This window comes from Denticeps clupeoides, chromosome 14 (assembly GCF_900700375.1).
Source record: "Denticeps clupeoides chromosome 14, fDenClu1.1, whole genome shotgun sequence".
Lineage (NCBI taxonomy): Eukaryota > Metazoa > Chordata > Actinopteri > Clupeiformes > Denticipitidae > Denticeps > Denticeps clupeoides.
Window position 1 is genome coordinate 21211575 of NC_041720.1, and position 17851 is coordinate 21229425.

Below are 17851 nucleotides of genomic sequence, written 5' to 3' on the forward strand. Positions count from 1 at the left end.
GTACAATAAGGAAAGAAAAGGTGAGAATGTTGGTGACACTGTGAAATGTGTCCTTTGCATTAATCCATCCACCCTTGATGAGCAGTGGGCACCAGGACAGGCGCCCGGGGAGCAGTGTGTGGGGACGGTTCGTTTGCTCAAGGGGACCTCAGTGGCACCTTGGCGGATCGGGATTCAAACCTGGAACCTCCTGATTACGGGTCTGTTTTCTATTACTAGGCCCACCACGGCCCCCAAATTGTAATCATTTCTCATCATTTCACAAATGCAGCATCTGCAAGGACCCTTCACACCCCTCATATGGACTTTCCCACTCCTGCCCTCCGATCTGCCAGGGCCTGAGGAAACGTTTTTTTACCCCCAGGCTGTCTGGCTCCTCAGTATGTTGTCCCCAGGATCATCCACATCACCTCAGCCACAATCTGAAATTATCTTGCAGATGATGTTTTCCTCCCAAACATGAAACATCAGTACTGCACTCTGCACATCAATCTCTCTACTTCACACCTGTGTTATCATCATATCATGTCATATCACTACTACTGCCATTATTATCATAGCTTATCATATACCCACATACTCTATATATCCATGGGGTAGTGGTGGCCTAATGGGTAGCTAACATTGTACAACAATAGATCCATGCAGAATGATGCATAACAAATTGAGCTGTTCCTCTGCTCCTGTGAGAGAAATCCAACCTGCTGCTCTCCAGCACACTCAGAGAGCAAAGAGAAGCAACAACAACATTTATTTCTTATTTAGCCCAGAATCACATACAGTATGTCTCAATGGGCTTTGACAGGCCCTACAGTTGACCCCACCCCCACACTTGACCCTTCTGCACACAAGGAAAAAAAACTCCACACAAAAAACTCTAGGAGAGAGAAAAAAAAGGTGTGAAGAACGTTGGGAAGGAGTGATACAGCGAGGGAGCCCCTTCCAGGGTAGAGTGAGCCTGACAGTGGTGTCAGTGCAGGGCTGGGGATGGTTTGTCAGAGCCCCCGCCCCTTTTAGCCTGAAGTAGTTTTCACACATACAGAGACTCAGGCAGGAGAACCTGCAGCCTGACTTAGGAACAGTACATGGCATCACCGTAAAGATAAAAATACGATTTTTTAACTTGACTTGATGCTCAGCAATTTGGTGTGAATTGGATGTTGTGTTAATGAGCTGAGCATGAATGTTTGGGATGCGAGAACACATATAATGTAAAAAAAAAAAAATAATTATGCTAATATTCAGATTGACATGGTGACCAAGTTTGGGGTATGTAGGTATAAATTGTATACCACATGATACGAAAAACGGTTAGGCTCCAAAATCACAGCTTGTACCCTGCATTTGAAATGCCATGAGCAAGAAAACTGTTCAACTTATCAAAAATTCCTTATAAACCTCCATAAGGAAATGTTTGCACCATACAGAGAAAATTGTATATTTATCTGATGAACAGTGTACAACCGCAACAGTAGTAAGTGCAAAATGGTGCTTTTTCCCTTGCCAGCTGGTGGCGCTATGCCACAGTGTCAAAAATCATATAATGAATATTATTATGGTGTGAGACTGAATATTTCTGTTAAGTTTTCTTCTCGATTAGTCAATGTTTAGAGTGATTTATGATTTATTTTTCACAAAAAAAAAAACGTCTTATCAAAAAAGCTTTGCAATTTACCGTGGTAACCTGTGATCTACATTCAAGCCGGACATTGGGTCTGGGATCCTGTTTTCAATTCCTTTTTATGAGAGAAGCTATTGTGTCTGAGCGTATCATAAGTTTGCCTTAATGAGCTACACATGGCTATGAAACCTGTCCTGTGTGCGAGCTCGCGTGACTTGTGTATATAGGAAGCACCTGAGAAATGAAAAAACCTGTGAAAAGGAGAAGAATAATGAATATAACCACAAGCGGTGATGATTAGGGCTGCAACAACGAATCGATTGAATCGTTATGTCGCGCGCACGCGGAGACGTGTGATTATTTAAAAACAAACGTCTTATTTGCGAGCGCGAGATAGTGGAGTGGAACAAACTCGGTTTCTCTCGCACACCAGAATGCTAGCAGAGTTTGGCGCCCTAATACCAGGCGTGAGCAAAAACTAAAACACAACTAGCAGAGGTAGAGGAACAGATACATGGCGGAGGCAGAGGAATCTGCGGCGAAAATATGCAAAAAGCGACATGGGCACGGCACGGAGCACCACGGCAATGATCCTGCACTCTGAACGCGGTTTAGATGAGGAAGAAGGATTTCAGCACGCATGGGTAAGTCGCCTACCGACTCCTACTTTTGTTCCGTTTTGAAGTGAGGAATGTAATGTCCCTGGTGCTGGTGTTTAACTCCGCCGCGGAGGAGACTAGACGGGGACTTACAGCGCCACCTACAGGTGTGGAGGGGGAGATGAATGAAACAGCGTTCGGACTGTTCTCTGCGGTCTCCGCGTGGACGACTCGCCTATTGTGTCCCTGAGCAAGACACTTAACCCTAAGTTGCTCCAGGGGGACTGTCCCTGTAACTACTGATTGTACGTCGCTCTGGATAAGGGCGTTGATAAATGCTGTAAATGTAAATGTTTACCCATCATCCAGCTTGACAAGCATGACAAGTTAGCGTTAGCACGTTAATAACAGTATGTAAGCAGGGGTGCTATAGTTACTTTGCATTAAATACTAAAGACACGTTTTTATTCACTAGCCTTTTTTGGACCATCCATTTTTCAATCTGTTGTCATGTATAGCTACACTGCAAAAAAAGCTTTTTTTTTTACTAGTAATTTTGTCTCTCGTTTCCAGTCCAAATATCAAAAAAATCTTAAATCAAGATACTAGACAAGAAAAATGGCATGAGAAATTAAGTGATGCTTAAAATGTCTGTTTTGAGATTATATCTCATTAAGATTAGTTTTTCTTACCACATTGGCAGACAATTTTGCTTGTTTTAAACAATCACTTAATTTTGAGATGTTTTATCAAAAACAAGACCTCATTTCTTATGCTATTTCATGTGTCTAGTAAATGTATCTTGATTTAAGATTTTTTAGAGATTTGGACTGAAATCAATACAAAAATTAATAAGTTAGAAAAGCATTTTTTGCAGTGCTGTGTCAGTGTGAGAGTTGTTTGTGAGGTGTGCGTCTGCGAATTTTTATAATTTATAAAAAAATAAAGAACAATACAAATCAGAAAATTTAAACAGGATTTGTTTGAATGTCAGAACTTGTTCTCTACACTACAGATGCATCATCTGCAATGTAGGTAGAGAACAAGTTCTGACATTCAAACAAATCCTGTTAATTTTCTGATTTGTATTGTTCTTTATTTTTTATAAATTATTTATCGTTCTGGCAGCTCAGGCGGCACTTTATTTACAAAAAAAAAAGTCTATTTGGCAGATGTAAAGCATACATGTGTATGTTTTTTGTGTTAGTCAATTTTTGTTATATTTTATTATTATTATAACAGCCTCAAGGAGCAACATGTTTGTGCACTTTTCTAAGATTTTGTTTCTGTTTTTTGAATAAAGGGTTGGAAATATTCTTTTCTTTTTTTTTTTTTATCCCGATTCAACGATTAATCAAAATAATAATCAACAGATTAATCGGTTATTAAAATAATCGTTAGTTGCAGCCCTAGTGATGATGTTATTGTAAAACAATGGAGTGTGTGCCGAATAATTATATAAATTCCATATTAATTGCAACTGTCAGACTTCTGATTCCTCTGCTCCTGTGAGAGAAGTTTTATCTTGATTACTCCATGTTTACTGTAATTTATGTTTGTTTTTTTTTTCCAAAAAAAGGTCAAATTTTGGAGTAAATCGGACAAGAGTCTAGGATGCTTTCTTTTTCTTTATATAAGAAAATTAAACAATCCAGATTATCTCACTTCCTGTTGGGCGGAGCTATTGAGTCTGAGTGTATCATGAGTTGTGACTTAATGAGATACCACATGCATAATAATTTTGGCAATACATGAAAATGTTGTGTGTACAAGAAGGGGTAACTTATCCAATTACAAATCTTACGATGACCACATGGGTTGCACCAGATTTGGTGCATGTACGTTTAAACCATCTCTTCACAAGAAGAAAAAAGACTTACACCATCTTTGAATTGTCCAGTTAATTCATTCTTTGACATATGATAAAGTCCTTATCAGTACTCCAAATCGAACTTCTTGACAACATCCTGCCACAAATTCAGGCGATTTTGATGAACACTTCTGTACAAAACTGCCCAATGGTATGACCGTGGCATCACCCTGAATATTCCTGTGAAATTTGAGGTTAATGTTTGCTGAAATAAAATGATTTTTATTCACAGTCAAATTATATTTTACCTTTTGTTACCTTGCCATTTGAAAGACCATTTTGTTTTGTATTTCTTTCAACTTCTTGTCCCTTATACTGGCCAAATCTGGAGCGAATCCGTCAAGTCGTCTAGCATCCTTGTTTCATTTGTCATGGATGGGTAAATTAAGAAATCAATATTATCTCTTTTCCTATGGAACGGATTTAATGCAAGTTATTGAGAGAAGGTTCATCCCTAAGGAGATGCACATCAATTAAATTTGGTGCTGATACGTGACAGTATGTGCAACTGCTGGTCCACCAAAAGAAGGAGCATGCTTGGGATGGCGCCGTCGAGCCCCCTGGTGACTTCTGGGGCCCTACTGGCCCTAATTCCTGATGAGTGTGAAAAATCAGTGTGAATGGTAAATGCCTCAAAATGCCCAAAACCTGAAATAATAATAATAATCCTAATAATAATAATAGTCTTCACCCTTCTAGGGCTCGAGCCCTAATAATAATATCCTTATGGATACAATAGGACCTTTGCCCAGTTGGGCTCAAGCCATAATAATAATCTTTGCAAAAAGATCATTTTTCAGTTCAGGTCAGCTTATGCTGACGGTGCTTGGGACCTGACAGTGCTTGGGATCCCGAAGCATGCCACGCAACCCGGTTTTCTTATCAATCATATTTAGTGCAGAACGGTTGATGTCGTAAGTTATTTCCTGTTTCCGTTAGGTGGCGCTGTAACGATTTAGGAACTTAATTATGTTGTTCAGGCTGGGACACTCATCAATCGTGTCATGTTTGGTGTCAAGATATTTCCTGTTTCCATTAAGTGGCACTGCAACTATTCCAGAAACTTAATGCATTCATTTCATCAGATCAGTCGTTTGAAGTTTCGTTCAGATTGGAAATTGTATGTGAAAATGACAGCAACTTCCTGTTACATGGCGATTCAGCCAAATTTGTAGCGTTGCCATGGGTGAGCTGTACAACGAAATCTCCAAAACATCCTCTTAATGCTCTCTAGGGGCTGCAACTAACGATTATTTTAATAATCGATTATCTGTGCGATTATTTTTTTATTAATCGTTTGAATCAGAATTAAAAAAAAAAAAGAATTCATTTCCAACCCTTTATTCAAAAACAGAACCAAAATCTTTAGAAAAGTGCACAAACATGTGCTCCTTGAGCTGTTATAATAATAATAAAATATAATAAAAATCTCAAACAGCAAGTTTTTTAAGCATCACTTAATTTTCTCATGCCGTTTTTCTTGTCTATAATCTTGATTTAGATTTTTTAGATATTTGGACTGGAAACGAGACAAATTACTAGGTAAGAAAAGCTTTTTTTGCAGTGTAGCTATACATGACAACAGATTGAAAATGAATGGTCCAAAAAAGGCTAGTGAATAAAAACATGTCTTTAGTCTGTTAATGCAAAGTAACTATAGCGCCCCTGCTTTACTACTGTTATTAACGTGCTAACGCTAACTTGTCATGCTTGTCAAGCTGGATGACGGGTAAACATTTACATTTACAGCATTTATCAGACGCCCTTATCCAGAGTGATAATCAGTAGTTACAGGGACAGTCCCCCTGGAGCAACTTAGGGTTAAGTGTCTTGCTCAGGGACTTCCCCTGCTGCTGAACCCCCTTCTTCCTCCTCAAACACTCCAACATGTTTGCGTTTCAGGTGCTGGATCATTGCCGTGGTGCTCCCGTGCCGTGCCATGTTGCTTTTGCATATTTCCGCGCAGATTTCTCTGCCTCCGCCATGTATCTGTCCTCTACCTCCGCTCTTTTTTTTTAATTTTTGCTCCACGCTGTCTATGAGGCGCCAAACTCTGCTAGCATCTGTGCGCGAGAGAAACCGAGTATGTTCACTCCACTCCGCATTTTTTTTCTCTGCATCGCGCGACATAACGAATTGATTAGGAAATTCGTTGCCAACTCTTTTAGTAATCGATTTTTATCGATTCAATCGATTCATTGTTGCAGCCCTAATGCTCTCCCAATCAAATTGGAAGTACAGGGAGTGCAGAATTATTAGGCAAGTTGTATTTTTGAGGAATAATTTTATTATTGAACAACAACCATGTTCTCAATGAACCCAAAAAACTCGTTAATATCAAAGCTGAATGTTTTTGGAAGTAGTTTTTATTATTTTATTTTTTTTTAGCTATTTTAGGGGGATATCTGTGTGTGCAGGTGACTATTACTGTGCATAATTATTAGGCAACTTAACAAAAAACAAATATATACCCAGTTCAATTATTTATTTTTACCAGTGAAACCAATATAACATCTCCACATTCACAAATATACATTTCTGACATTCAAAAACAAAACAAAAACAAATCAGCGACCAATATAGCCACCTTTCTTTGCAAGGACACTCAAAAGCCTGCCATCCATGGATTCTGTCAGTGTTTTGATCTGTTCACCATCAACATTGCGTGCAGCAGCAACCACAGCCTCCCAGACACTGTTCAGAGAGGTGTACTGTTCCCTCCTTGTAAATCTCACATTTGATGATGGACCAAAGGTTCTCAATGGGGATCAGATCAGGTGAACAAGGAGGCCATGTCATTAGTTTTTCTTCTTTTATACCCTTTCTTGCCAGCCACGCTGTGGAGTACTTGGACGCGTGTGATGGAGCATTGTCCTGCATGAAAATCATGTTTTTTTGAAGGGTGCAGACTTCTTCCTGTACCACTGCTTGAAGGTGTCTTCCAGAAACTGGCAGTAGGACTGGGAGTTGAGCTTGACTCCATCCTCAACCCGAAAAGGCCCCACAAGCTCATCTTTGATGATACAAGCCCAAACCAGTACTCCAGCCACGGGCCCATCCATCTGGCCCATCAAGACTCACTCTCATTTCATCAGTCCATAAAACCTTAGAAAAATCAGTCTTGAGATATTTCTTGGCCCAGTCTTGACGTTTCAGCTTGTGTGTCTTGTTCAGTGGTGGTCGTCTTTCAGCCTTTCTTACCTTGGCCATGTCTCTGAGTATTGCACACCTTGTGCTTTTGGGCACAGGCAGTGATGTTGCAGCTCTGAAATATGGCCAAACTGGTGGCAAGTGGCATCTTGGCGGCTGCACGCTTGACTTTTCTCAGTTCATGGCCAGTTATTTTGCGCCTTGGTTTTTCCACACGCTTCTTGCGACCCTGTTGACTATTTTGAATGATACGCTTGATTGTTCGATGATCACGCTTCAGAAGCTTTGCAATTTTAAGAGTGCTGCATCCCTCTGCAAGATATCTCACTATTTTTGACTTTTCTGAGCCTGTCAAGTCCTTCTTTTGACCCATTTTGCCAAAGGAAAGGAAGTTGCCTAATAATTATGCACACCTGATATAGGGTGTTGATGTCATTAGACCACACCCCTTCTCATTACAGAGATGCACATCACCTAATATGCTTAATTGGTAGTAGGCTTTCGAGCCTATACAGCTTGGAGTAAGACAACATGCATGAAGAGGATGATGTGGACAAAATACTAATTTGCCTAATAATTCTGCACTCCCTGTATATATAATTACAATTTATCCAAATGTAAAATAAGTCAAAGTCAAAATAAGTCATACTTATTATGTTACCAGTAGGTGGTGCTTTGAGAATTCCAGGAAACTTTGCATTGTCAGGCTGACACCCTTATTAATCCTGTGAAGTTTGGTGCACATTGGGTGCAAATGACTCCTCTTTCCCTGCGAATCATCAAAATGTTCACATATCATCATCCCCAAGGCATTGTAAGTCGCTCTGGATAAGGGCGTCTGCCAAATGCCGTAAATGTAAATGTAAATGTAAGACTGGTGAGGAACCAAGCAGCGTAGAGTAAAGTGTGGCATTTCCTGTTGCCACTAGGTGGCACTTTGACTATTCATGAAACTTACATACAGAGTTAGGACCACACCCTTATCATATATGTGAGGTTTGGTCTAGATTTCATGTTGCATATATGAATAACAGGCACTTTCTGTTACATGGCAAATCATTGAAATTCGCCACAATGCCACTCGCGAGGGGTGCAACAAAAAATCAGATCCATAAATGAGACCCCTAAAATACTCATTTTGTTTTGCCAGGTCAGATGTGTGTGTAAAGTTTCATAACTTTTCGTGCATAGGAAAGCCCTCAAAACTGGTCTTGTTTTCAGGCAAAAATAATAATAAGAAGAAGAATCTTACCGATTTCTTTTCCACAGCAGTCCCCCAGCAGTCACATACGACCTGCTGCAAGAAGCAAATTATTCAGAATAAAAACATGAACAAAAAAAAACACTGCACACTGAGGCGCGGTCATTTTCCCAAAATCCTGGTGCCAAACAGAAAATGTACTCACACCAGAAACAGTTCTCACTGGTCCATTCTCCAACATTCAAGCCACTCATAAAGAATCAGGAATATGATTGGCCTCCATATCTGGAACTGGCAAGATGCTGCTGGATGCTGCAGATGGAAAAACACAAGGAGGCAAGGAACAACAGAGCTGCAGAAGCTGCTGCTGGGGAGAGGCCACCTGGTTTCTCAGCTGGTGGAGACCACTTCAGTTTAAGCGGTAGACGGTTCAGCTTCTTGGTGGCCAGTGGCAGATGGGAAATCGCTGGGGAGGAGAACATTCGCTGGGTCCATTGTGGCCAATTCTTCTGTTTAATTTACAAAGAGTTGAATATCTAGTGATCCCCACCCAACCCTCTCCATGGTTAGATGAGCCATAACGTTAAATCACCATCGCCATCAATGGCATCTTGACAAGCCAACTTTTGTTCCCTTATTTAAACATCGGTCCGGTTTGTGACACCAATGTTTGGATTTTCACCGCTAAGGTCACGTGGCCCCTGTCAGTCTGATGCAAGTTATAACTGATGTTCCACAGTGTGTGCTGTGTGTTAATCTTTAGAGAATATTTAGATTAAATTGTAATTTTCTTGTTGTCGAACTTTGTGTACAGAATCTACAACAGAGTGAATTAAATAGATGTATTCATATTTGGGGTCCTAGTGAACCGGAATTGATCTCTTCATCGATGGTAACTTGAAAGCACGTTGTTAGTCGCTCTGGATAAATGTAAATGTAAATGTAAATGTAAATGGAATTGAAGTACATGTAAGAAGGAAAGTAAAATGAATGGACCAGATGAGAAGTGAGAAGGTGACAATGTCTCCAGCATTGACTGCTTCTGCAGAGTCACCAAAGTCAGCTGAGCAGGTGATGGATGGTCACCCCAGTCCTGTTTAGTCCAGTGTCACGTCTCCACAGGTCTCTTCCTTTTCTGTCCATGAGTCTTCTGATCAGAGACTTCAGGCTGTTGTTCAGCGATGACTGGAGGTCTGCAAGAAATGAATTCAACACACAAATACAAAAGAAGGAAATTAGCACCCGGTGAACAAGTGATGGCTGCAACCTCTATTAAAAACCATCAATAATAACTGAGATAAGCATGAATGAGCAGCTGTGTGGACAAGCAGATAGATAACGTGTGCAGCTGAAGGAAGATGGACTTAATGGTCTTTAGCTTTGCATGAATAAAAGGCGTGGGTGGTTTTCTTCAATTAGAAAATCCATTACCATTAAATACTGTCCCCTGAGCCTGATGTCTCGGACACATTGAAGAAATGAACAGCAGTTTAATACCAGTGGGTTCAACTTGAGCAGCACAAATCGCATTTTCTCTCCCCACACTGTAGCTGAGACCAGGAAGCAGATGCGGTTTCACAGCCAACAGAAAAACTGTCGAAGTCTAAAGTTACTTGGCTGGCACAGCAGCACCCAATTGTTGCAGTCAATTTTTGATAAATACAGCGTTTAAATTTAACATTGTAAATCTAGCTGAGTTTTTGTGTGCAGAGGGGAAAAAACAAGAAGTGCATGTTCATTGGTTGTGTCTGCATCCTTTTTAGGGTGTCAAAATAGGTCACAGGAAACTCTCTGCAAGAGCCCCTGTGTGTTGCAGAGGTGATAGTCTCCAGGTGATCGTATCTATTGTCTTCATAAGAAAGAGTGGCAGGTGCTGCAGGCAAATGTGTAACATGCTCTCGTGCATGTCGATATCAGAAGCCACATTACAGTTATTTTAGGATGAGACTAGAGGATGTACATGAGATCAAATTGATCATTCTGATTATATTACCAAATACTCTATTTTACTAATGTATGATTAGAAATCCGTGTAAAAATATTTATAAGCCGTGCACCATGTACTATCAGGATGCAACACTTTTTATCTGGCCTTCACACAGACACTGTTAACTAATGTTAACTAATATCAATGGCTCATTATTTTACCACCAAAGGGATGTTTATTTCTGATGCTGTATATTGTTCATGGAAAGACCAATGATGAGGCTGTCCTGTGAAACATCATTATGCATCAAATGAATCAACTCTGCTGTTCTTCCATTACAGTGTATTCTCAGATGCTGCCTCAGCTCTACATGAATTATGTAACCATCCATTCAGCCAGACAGCCTTTCAGAATACTATTTAGCTTCATTATGCAACCCAGCCTTGTATTGTGTTTTTTTTGTTTTAGTGTCACACTTCAGTGACATTTTGTACTCAACTAATGAAATGACAGTGAATCAAAATATGGTTTTCTGTTAAACATGTCCCTGTCAAGCTGATCTTGATCTGAGCAATATAACATGTAAGAAGAGAAAAAAACAGCAGTTTGTGCTCACATGACCTTGTCTGGTTTCCTCTTCTGAGCATGTGGTGGAACATGCTGTTCTCAATGAAGTCTCAGCAACTCTCTTATGCAACCAGCTCAGAATGAGGAAGCAAGCTTTTCATCTCACGAGTGGGTCCAGGCCATCATCAATGAAGAAGCACTGAACATAATTGCGATTAATAAAGGTGCTTTATTGTAGTGAAAGACAGAACAAATTATACTGAATATATATAGCTAATAAAGGTACAATTAAAAAGTGCTGTACATTATTATTAATAACTGAACTGCACAACAGAACAATACGTTATTTACATAGCTTCACGACTGAACAGTGTTAGAGCAAGTCTTGGCCAATAGAATATTTTAAAATAGCTTTCCCATGTTAGCATTTTGTACTCTAAATCGTACTACCCATAAAGGTCCAGTTTATTTGCTGAACCTGTATAGATTCAAAGTGAATCTCTGTCTTCACAAGATTATGGCTCCTTAAACATAGGTCTCCTTGGCGTGAGACAGTTCCTCAACCAGCGGTTGGCTACACCGCCGTGCAATTCTCTCATGCTGACCCATGGACACAGACTCGGACATGGCCCTCTGTCTGTACGGAGGTGGTGGCTGAGACACAAATGGATCCGTGTTATCTGTGAGGTGACGTAAGAAATGAGTTCCCTGGCTGAGAGAGCAAGAATTCAGGAAGTCCTCATTCATAGAGATTGGCCGGGGTCTTGTGGTCAGCGATCGGGCGTTCTGCACTGTCATGAGCGGGTGGACAGTCTGAATGCCACTCAGGATGGCCTGATGATGATGATAGGAAGGTGGCTGGGAAGGCATCAGAATCTCAGATAGAGGTCGCTGGCGAGCGGGCACCTCCTCAGGATTCTCTGGCTCACTGGGTGAGTCCTCCTGCAGGGTCTCACAGGAGAATGCAGCCTCCTTTTGGAGCTCCACTTTCTTCACGCCTGCCCTGTTAAACAGGCCAGGCAGCCTCAGTGACTTTGAGCGCCATTTCACTTCCACTTCTGGCTTGTGCATCTCGACTGTGGGCCTGGAAGTGGGAACTGACTTTGTGGAGTGGGATCTTCTAGAGCAAGCAGGAGAGGTCTTGGGAGAGTTTGTGAAGACAGAGCTCTCAGAGTGATTGGAGGTGCCACTTTCCAGGGAGCCAGAAGATGAAAATGAGCAGTCCTTGGCAGCCAATGCCTTTGGAGGGGCTAGGGGTTGGTCCATGTATCGCTTAGATTGCAAGAAGGAGTCATCTGAGATCTGCTTCTTGAGTTGGAGAAAGTCCTCCCGGTCCTTGGTGAAGTCATCTTGACTGCGGGCCAGGCCTGGTTGGATGTGGATCATTTCTGAGTTGAATATGGTGGGCTCAGAGCAACGCCTGCCCATAGGTTTGGTGAAGGTGTTGAAGATGTGCTCAGAGGAGCAAGAGGTCACAAGTGAATGATCTGTCATAGAAGAAGTGGCAGTGGGGCATTTCTGTGATGATGATGAGAGCCCTTCCTCCTCTTCTGCTGGATAGCATCCTATAGCATCAGGGTCCGGACTGTCATAGGCCGAATCCAGCTGCTGTAAAGATGAAGAGTCTAAAAAAAAAAGAATCATTTGGAAATGATTAGTTCCAAAAAATGCAAATCACAATATTTGTTCTAGTTTTTGCATTTGCACATTCTATACCTGAAGTACCTTCCAGTTCCTCTTCATCGGGGTCTCCTAAAAGGCCCAGGACATGTTCTCCAAAGATCTCACTGCAGTTCTCTATCAAGAACTGTGTCAAACTGTTCACCTGTAAAATAAAATGAAAACTCACATTTTTCAAACAATTCTGCAGAATCAACATGTTCTTCCAAAACACCGATATTCAGAAAATATGCATCGAAGGTTCTTCACCTTTGCTGTATGGGCCAGAATATCCTTAGGATGGCCTTTAACCTGTAGCAGGGTTGGAGCAATGCATACAGCAAGGTTCTTAGGATCCATTAGATTGGCCTTTGCATTCTGGCTGATGCGGGTGTAGCACACAGATGAGGAGCTCAAGCAGATGAACATGTGGCTGTGGCAACTTTTCCATCACACTTGAAAACACATGAAGAGCAGGCATGTCAGTTTGTGGTATTTGATACGTTCATCCTTGAATTTAGAGTAGGGGTGGAGATCACCACAAAGAAGAAGTCTGGCTTCCTGAAAGCAGATGTCTACTTCCTCTAATTTGAGGCTCTAAAAATGTCCATCAGAAAGCCCTGTGTTTTCCTAGCTTTACCACAGAAAGACGTCTGGAATGTTTTTAGCCTGTTGTTAATCATATCTAAATGTCATGATCTTTATTTGCATTATTAACAGTTGCTTCTTACCTCTTGAGCTCTGATGGCCTCTTTTGCTCTTTCTCCAGTGCATTAATCCAGTTGTCACACTGCTCCGCCACCAACAGGCTTCCTGGAAGCTCCTTCAGGAAACTCTGTAAAGTGAAGTTGAATCTAACTGCATGCTGCACATTGTATAAAAGCCTAGCGTGGACGATTGGATGACGTAAGTCACTCACCTTGAGCAGTCCAACAAGGAGCGCCACGGGCAGGACCTCCATATTGACCTCATCCCCAGCATCCAGCTGCTCTCGGATGATGTTCACAGTTTTGCTGTTGCTCGGTCTGCGGAAAACTCCCTCAGTAGCAGGACCCTTCCTCCACAGCAGCGTGAGTATTTCCTGGAGATGAAAGATCATCAGCATGCCTACAGAGATCCGCAGATCAGGCAGGGTGAAGTGGCTCAGTGTGTTTTTCCGCCAGATAAAAATCGCTCAGATGTTGGCAGGAAGTAATGTTTCATTAATTGTAGAATGTTTCACGAGGGTCTGAAAAGGGGCAACTCACTCGAATGGGCTTGGGAAGAGCACCGTCTGCACTGCAGATTTTGTGAAGAGCCTGGCCGAACAGGGCGTGGTTAGAGTTGGTTGGAGCACAACTTTTTCTCAGTTTTCGGGTGATCAGTGTGAACTTGTTGCAGCCATTTTCTGTTGAAACAGAAGCCAGGGGACAGTTTGCTACAAGCATTCTCCTCAGCTGCAGACGTCGAGCACAACTCATTTTACTCTGTGGGATTATCTGTCACGCCTACTCATGCTTACTTGTGGCTTTCTCTCATTTCCCCTTTGTGCCATATCTCTAGATATCTCTACATTACTTGGTGGGACCTCAACCCCAAATGCAAATATTATACAAGGCTTTTCAAACTCACCAAAGGGCTCCTTCGTATTGGCCGAATGCCTTGGCTGGGCGGAGACTTTGGCATCACCCTGGCAACCAAAGAACATTGTGGTCAATTGTGAGAGCAGCATTTGGCAATAGGGTTAGGGGTGTGCCCAATGAAACACACTTACACGCACACACCACTGACACATAAACCACAGCGGCAAGTGGCAAAACGGCCCATGCAACCAAAATATTCATTATTTGTTCATTACTCACTAATTCTTTTTAATGTAAGAGTTCTGGTTCTCTGCTTAAGCTGCAAGACGCATTACTCACGATAGGTGGTGACTCCACATGAGGCTCCATTGCACCTCCTATTAGCGTTTTGTTCTGCTGAGACAGATAAAGGTGAGGGGCCTTATATTATAGATATAAAATGCTTCAGGTCTAGACTGACTTACTGTGATGTTGCTACTCAGCACCTTCATGAGGATGTTGGAAGGTGGTGAACTGAATCCGGACTTCTGTTGAGCTTTTATGATTTTCCTATAAACAAAGGATAATATTTTGCATTTCAGGAGTATGTTTTACAGCAAGTGTGAGTTAAAGATACAATGAAGTACATGTTGCCACATGATTCAAATTTCAAAATGTTTAATAATCTGTACATTTATAGCAAGTTTGTAAATACTGGTACATTAGCAAACCCATTTATCCTTGAAAAATGACATCGTCAAATTGTTTTGTGTGTTTGTGTATTTATTACGAACCATAAATGTTATGGTTTCACACACATATGTAAAATGTTTTTACTGATATTGTCCAGTTTTAGGTATTGCATTGTCTGTAGTAAGGCATTTTTAAATAATATATAAACCCTATGATCTGCTATTAACTTGCTGTAAGTCATTTATTCAGCATTTCCCTGCTTTTTTACACTTATGAATATTAAATTCTTTTACCTGTGAAGAGTATCAGCCCAGCGTTCTTTCACTTCAGGTGAGCTGCAGGCAAAACAACCGCATGGTGTGAGTTGCTAGTCCACAGAAACAAGCACAAGGCTGCATCAAGTGTGCACTGAGAATGTGTCGTGCTTTTGAACTTGTGTGCATCTCTGGAAAGTCTGAGGCGAGTTGGGGGTGGGGACAGGAAGCAACGTCACCTCACCTTCCATTTCCCCATTGTGTGCTGCTGCTGCTGCTGCGTATGTCGATGAGTGGAAACATTGCTCTGATGAAATGAGGTTCCTCACCTGAGCATGTGCTGGGGTTCCTCGGGGACGGTCTTATGTGTGTGTACTTGTGTTACGCCCACACAATTTAATGTGCATGTAATAATAATAATGCTTTACCAGTCCGTCTCTTTTGTTTGGTTTTCTTTCTATTTCTAAGACCATGTAAATTAGTTGTTGTGTGAAAATGGTAATAAACCAATCCATTAATATGACTTATTTACACTCAGTACCTGCCTCTGGAAAGTGTATTAAATCAATCTGACATTGAGACATGCATGAATCACTTGTACAAAGGTTGCTACTTCAGAATATATGACCCTGGAAGGCCCCATCATAGATGTGTGTGATAAATAGTTCAATTCATTGATCATTATTATCTTTTAGACATTTATAGCTCCTTAGAACCAACCAATGTACATATAGTATAAAAAACGTTTAGTGCTGTCTCACTGAGGAATTAATTGATATTTTTACACCTTTTTCAGAATGTAGCATGATGGAACAACATGATAAAATAATTATGTAATCCACTGGATTCAGTCATTTATTCACAATAACGCCACCCAAATGCTGAATGGATGCAATATAATATATCTCAGGACCAACCATAGACTGCATTTCCTTCAATGTCATCTGGCATGGAGCCACTGGGTCAAGGTCTTTGTGCTAATTGTATGCTGCTATTCTTTTAATTAAACTCATCCTATCATTCCAAATGGTCAGATAATCTAATGGAGGAATTTATCATTTTTGTTAGACTTTATTTAATAGAAAACCTTTTGAAGTGACGTGTGTGCACACAACAAAATGTGACCTTGCATTTAATCCAACATCTTTGGTGAGCAGTGGGCAACCATGAAATTTTCTTGTTATAGCCTTATACTAAAATTGATTAAATTCAAGTTTACTTTGAAAATGTATTAAATATAGGCACATAAGTAGTTACAGCCTTTGCTCAAGACTTGTCAATGTATCTTTTTTAAAGCAATTATAGCCTCAAGTCTTTTTGAATATGATGCCACAAGCTTGGTACATCTATCCCTGGCTAGTTTGGCCCATTCCTCTTTGCAGCACCTCTCAAGCTACATTAGGTTGGATGGGAAGCGTTGGTGGAGACATTTCAAGAGCTCTCCACAGATGTTCAATTGGATTCAAGTCTGAGATCTGGCTGAGCCACTCCTGAAGCCACCCCTTTGATATCTTGGCTGTGTGTTTAGGGTCGTTGTCCTGCTGAAAGATGAACCGTCGCCCCAGTCTGAGTTCAAGAGCGCTCTGGAGCAGGTTTTCATCCAGGATGTCTCTGTACGTTGCTGCCGTCATCTTTCCCTCTATCCTGACTAGTCTCCCAGTTCCTGTTGCTGAAAAACACCCCACAGCATGATGCTGCCACCACCATGCTTCACTGTAGGGATGGTATTGGCCTGGTGATGAGCGGTGCCTGGTTTCCTCCAAACATGGCACCTGGCATTCACACCAAAGAGTTGTCTAATCAGACCAGAGAATTTAGTTTTTTCATGGTCTGAGAGTTCTTCAGGTGCCTTTTGGCAAACTCCAGGCAGGCTGCCATGTGCCTTATACTAAAGGCACAACTGTCACTCTACCATATAGGCTTGATTGGTGGATTGCTGCACAGATGGTTGTCCTTCTAGAAGGTTCTTCTCTGTCCACAGAGGACCTCTGGAGCTCTGACAGAGTGACCATCAGTTTCTTGGGCACTTCGCTGACTAAGGCTCTAATAGGCCCCCCTATTACTCAGTTTAGGTGGCTGGCCAGCTCTAGGAAGAGTCCTGGTGGTTTTGAACTTCTTCCACATATGGATTATGGAGGCCTTTGTGCTCATAGGGACCTTCAAAGCAGCAGACGTTTTTCTGTAACCTTTCCCAGATTTGTGCCTCAAGATAATTCTTTCTCTCTACATTTCTTTGACTTCATGCTTGGTTTGTGCTCTGACATGAAATTTCAGTTGTGGGACCGTATATAGACTGTGTGTCCAAATCAGGTCCAATCAACTCTTTTTTCCACAGGTGGACTCCAACTAAACTGCAGAAACATCTAGAAGATGATCAGGGGAAACTGGAGGTATCTGAGCTCAATTTTGAGATTCATGGCAAAGGCTGTGAATACTTGTGTACTTGTGATTTCTCAGTTTTTTGTCATTATGGGGTGTTGTGTGTATAATTCTGAAAAAAAAAAGAATTTAATCCATTTTGGAATAAGACTAACATAACAAAATGTGGGAAGAGTGATGCACTGTGACTATTTTGTCATGTAATTCATATGTAAATTCATATTTAAAATGTCATGTAATTCATATGTAATTCATTCTTACAACAAATGATATAAATGACCAATCTGCATTATTCTTTCAATCTAGTATCCTGCCATTTATACTAAGCATGCCTAATGTTGGCTGTTTGGCTTGCTGAAAGGGGAGAAAGAAGAAACTTCCCCTTTTCCT

At 41.2% G+C, this 17851-nt stretch overlaps 1 protein-coding gene and 1 long non-coding RNA gene across 2 annotated transcripts; both read right to left on the reverse strand.

Moving 5' to 3' along the window:
• Window positions 1–7760: 7760 nt before the first annotated feature.
• On the reverse strand, window positions 7761–9290 carry LOC114763745 (uncharacterized). The gene is made up of 3 exons (XR_003742375.1): window positions 8647–9290; window positions 8493–8537; window positions 7761–8009 (listed from the first exon to the last, which is right to left on the reverse strand). It is a non-coding gene; the product is annotated as an uncharacterized LOC114763745 (long non-coding RNA).
• Window positions 9291–11236: 1946 nt separating this feature from the next.
• On the reverse strand, window positions 11237–15289 carry LOC114763723 (T-cell activation Rho GTPase-activating protein-like). The gene is made up of 10 exons (XM_028953476.1): window positions 15122–15289; window positions 14621–14705; window positions 14496–14552; window positions 14206–14263; window positions 13842–13981; window positions 13514–13675; window positions 13326–13429; window positions 12865–13036; window positions 12652–12760; window positions 11237–12560 (listed from the first exon to the last, which is right to left on the reverse strand). Exons 2-10 carry the CDS (start codon window positions 14645–14647, stop codon window positions 11461–11463), a joined length of 1929 nt encoding a protein of 642 aa, XP_028809309.1. The 5' UTR covers window positions 14648–14705; window positions 15122–15289; the 3' UTR covers window positions 11237–11460.
• Window positions 15290–17851: the final 2562 nt, after the last annotated feature.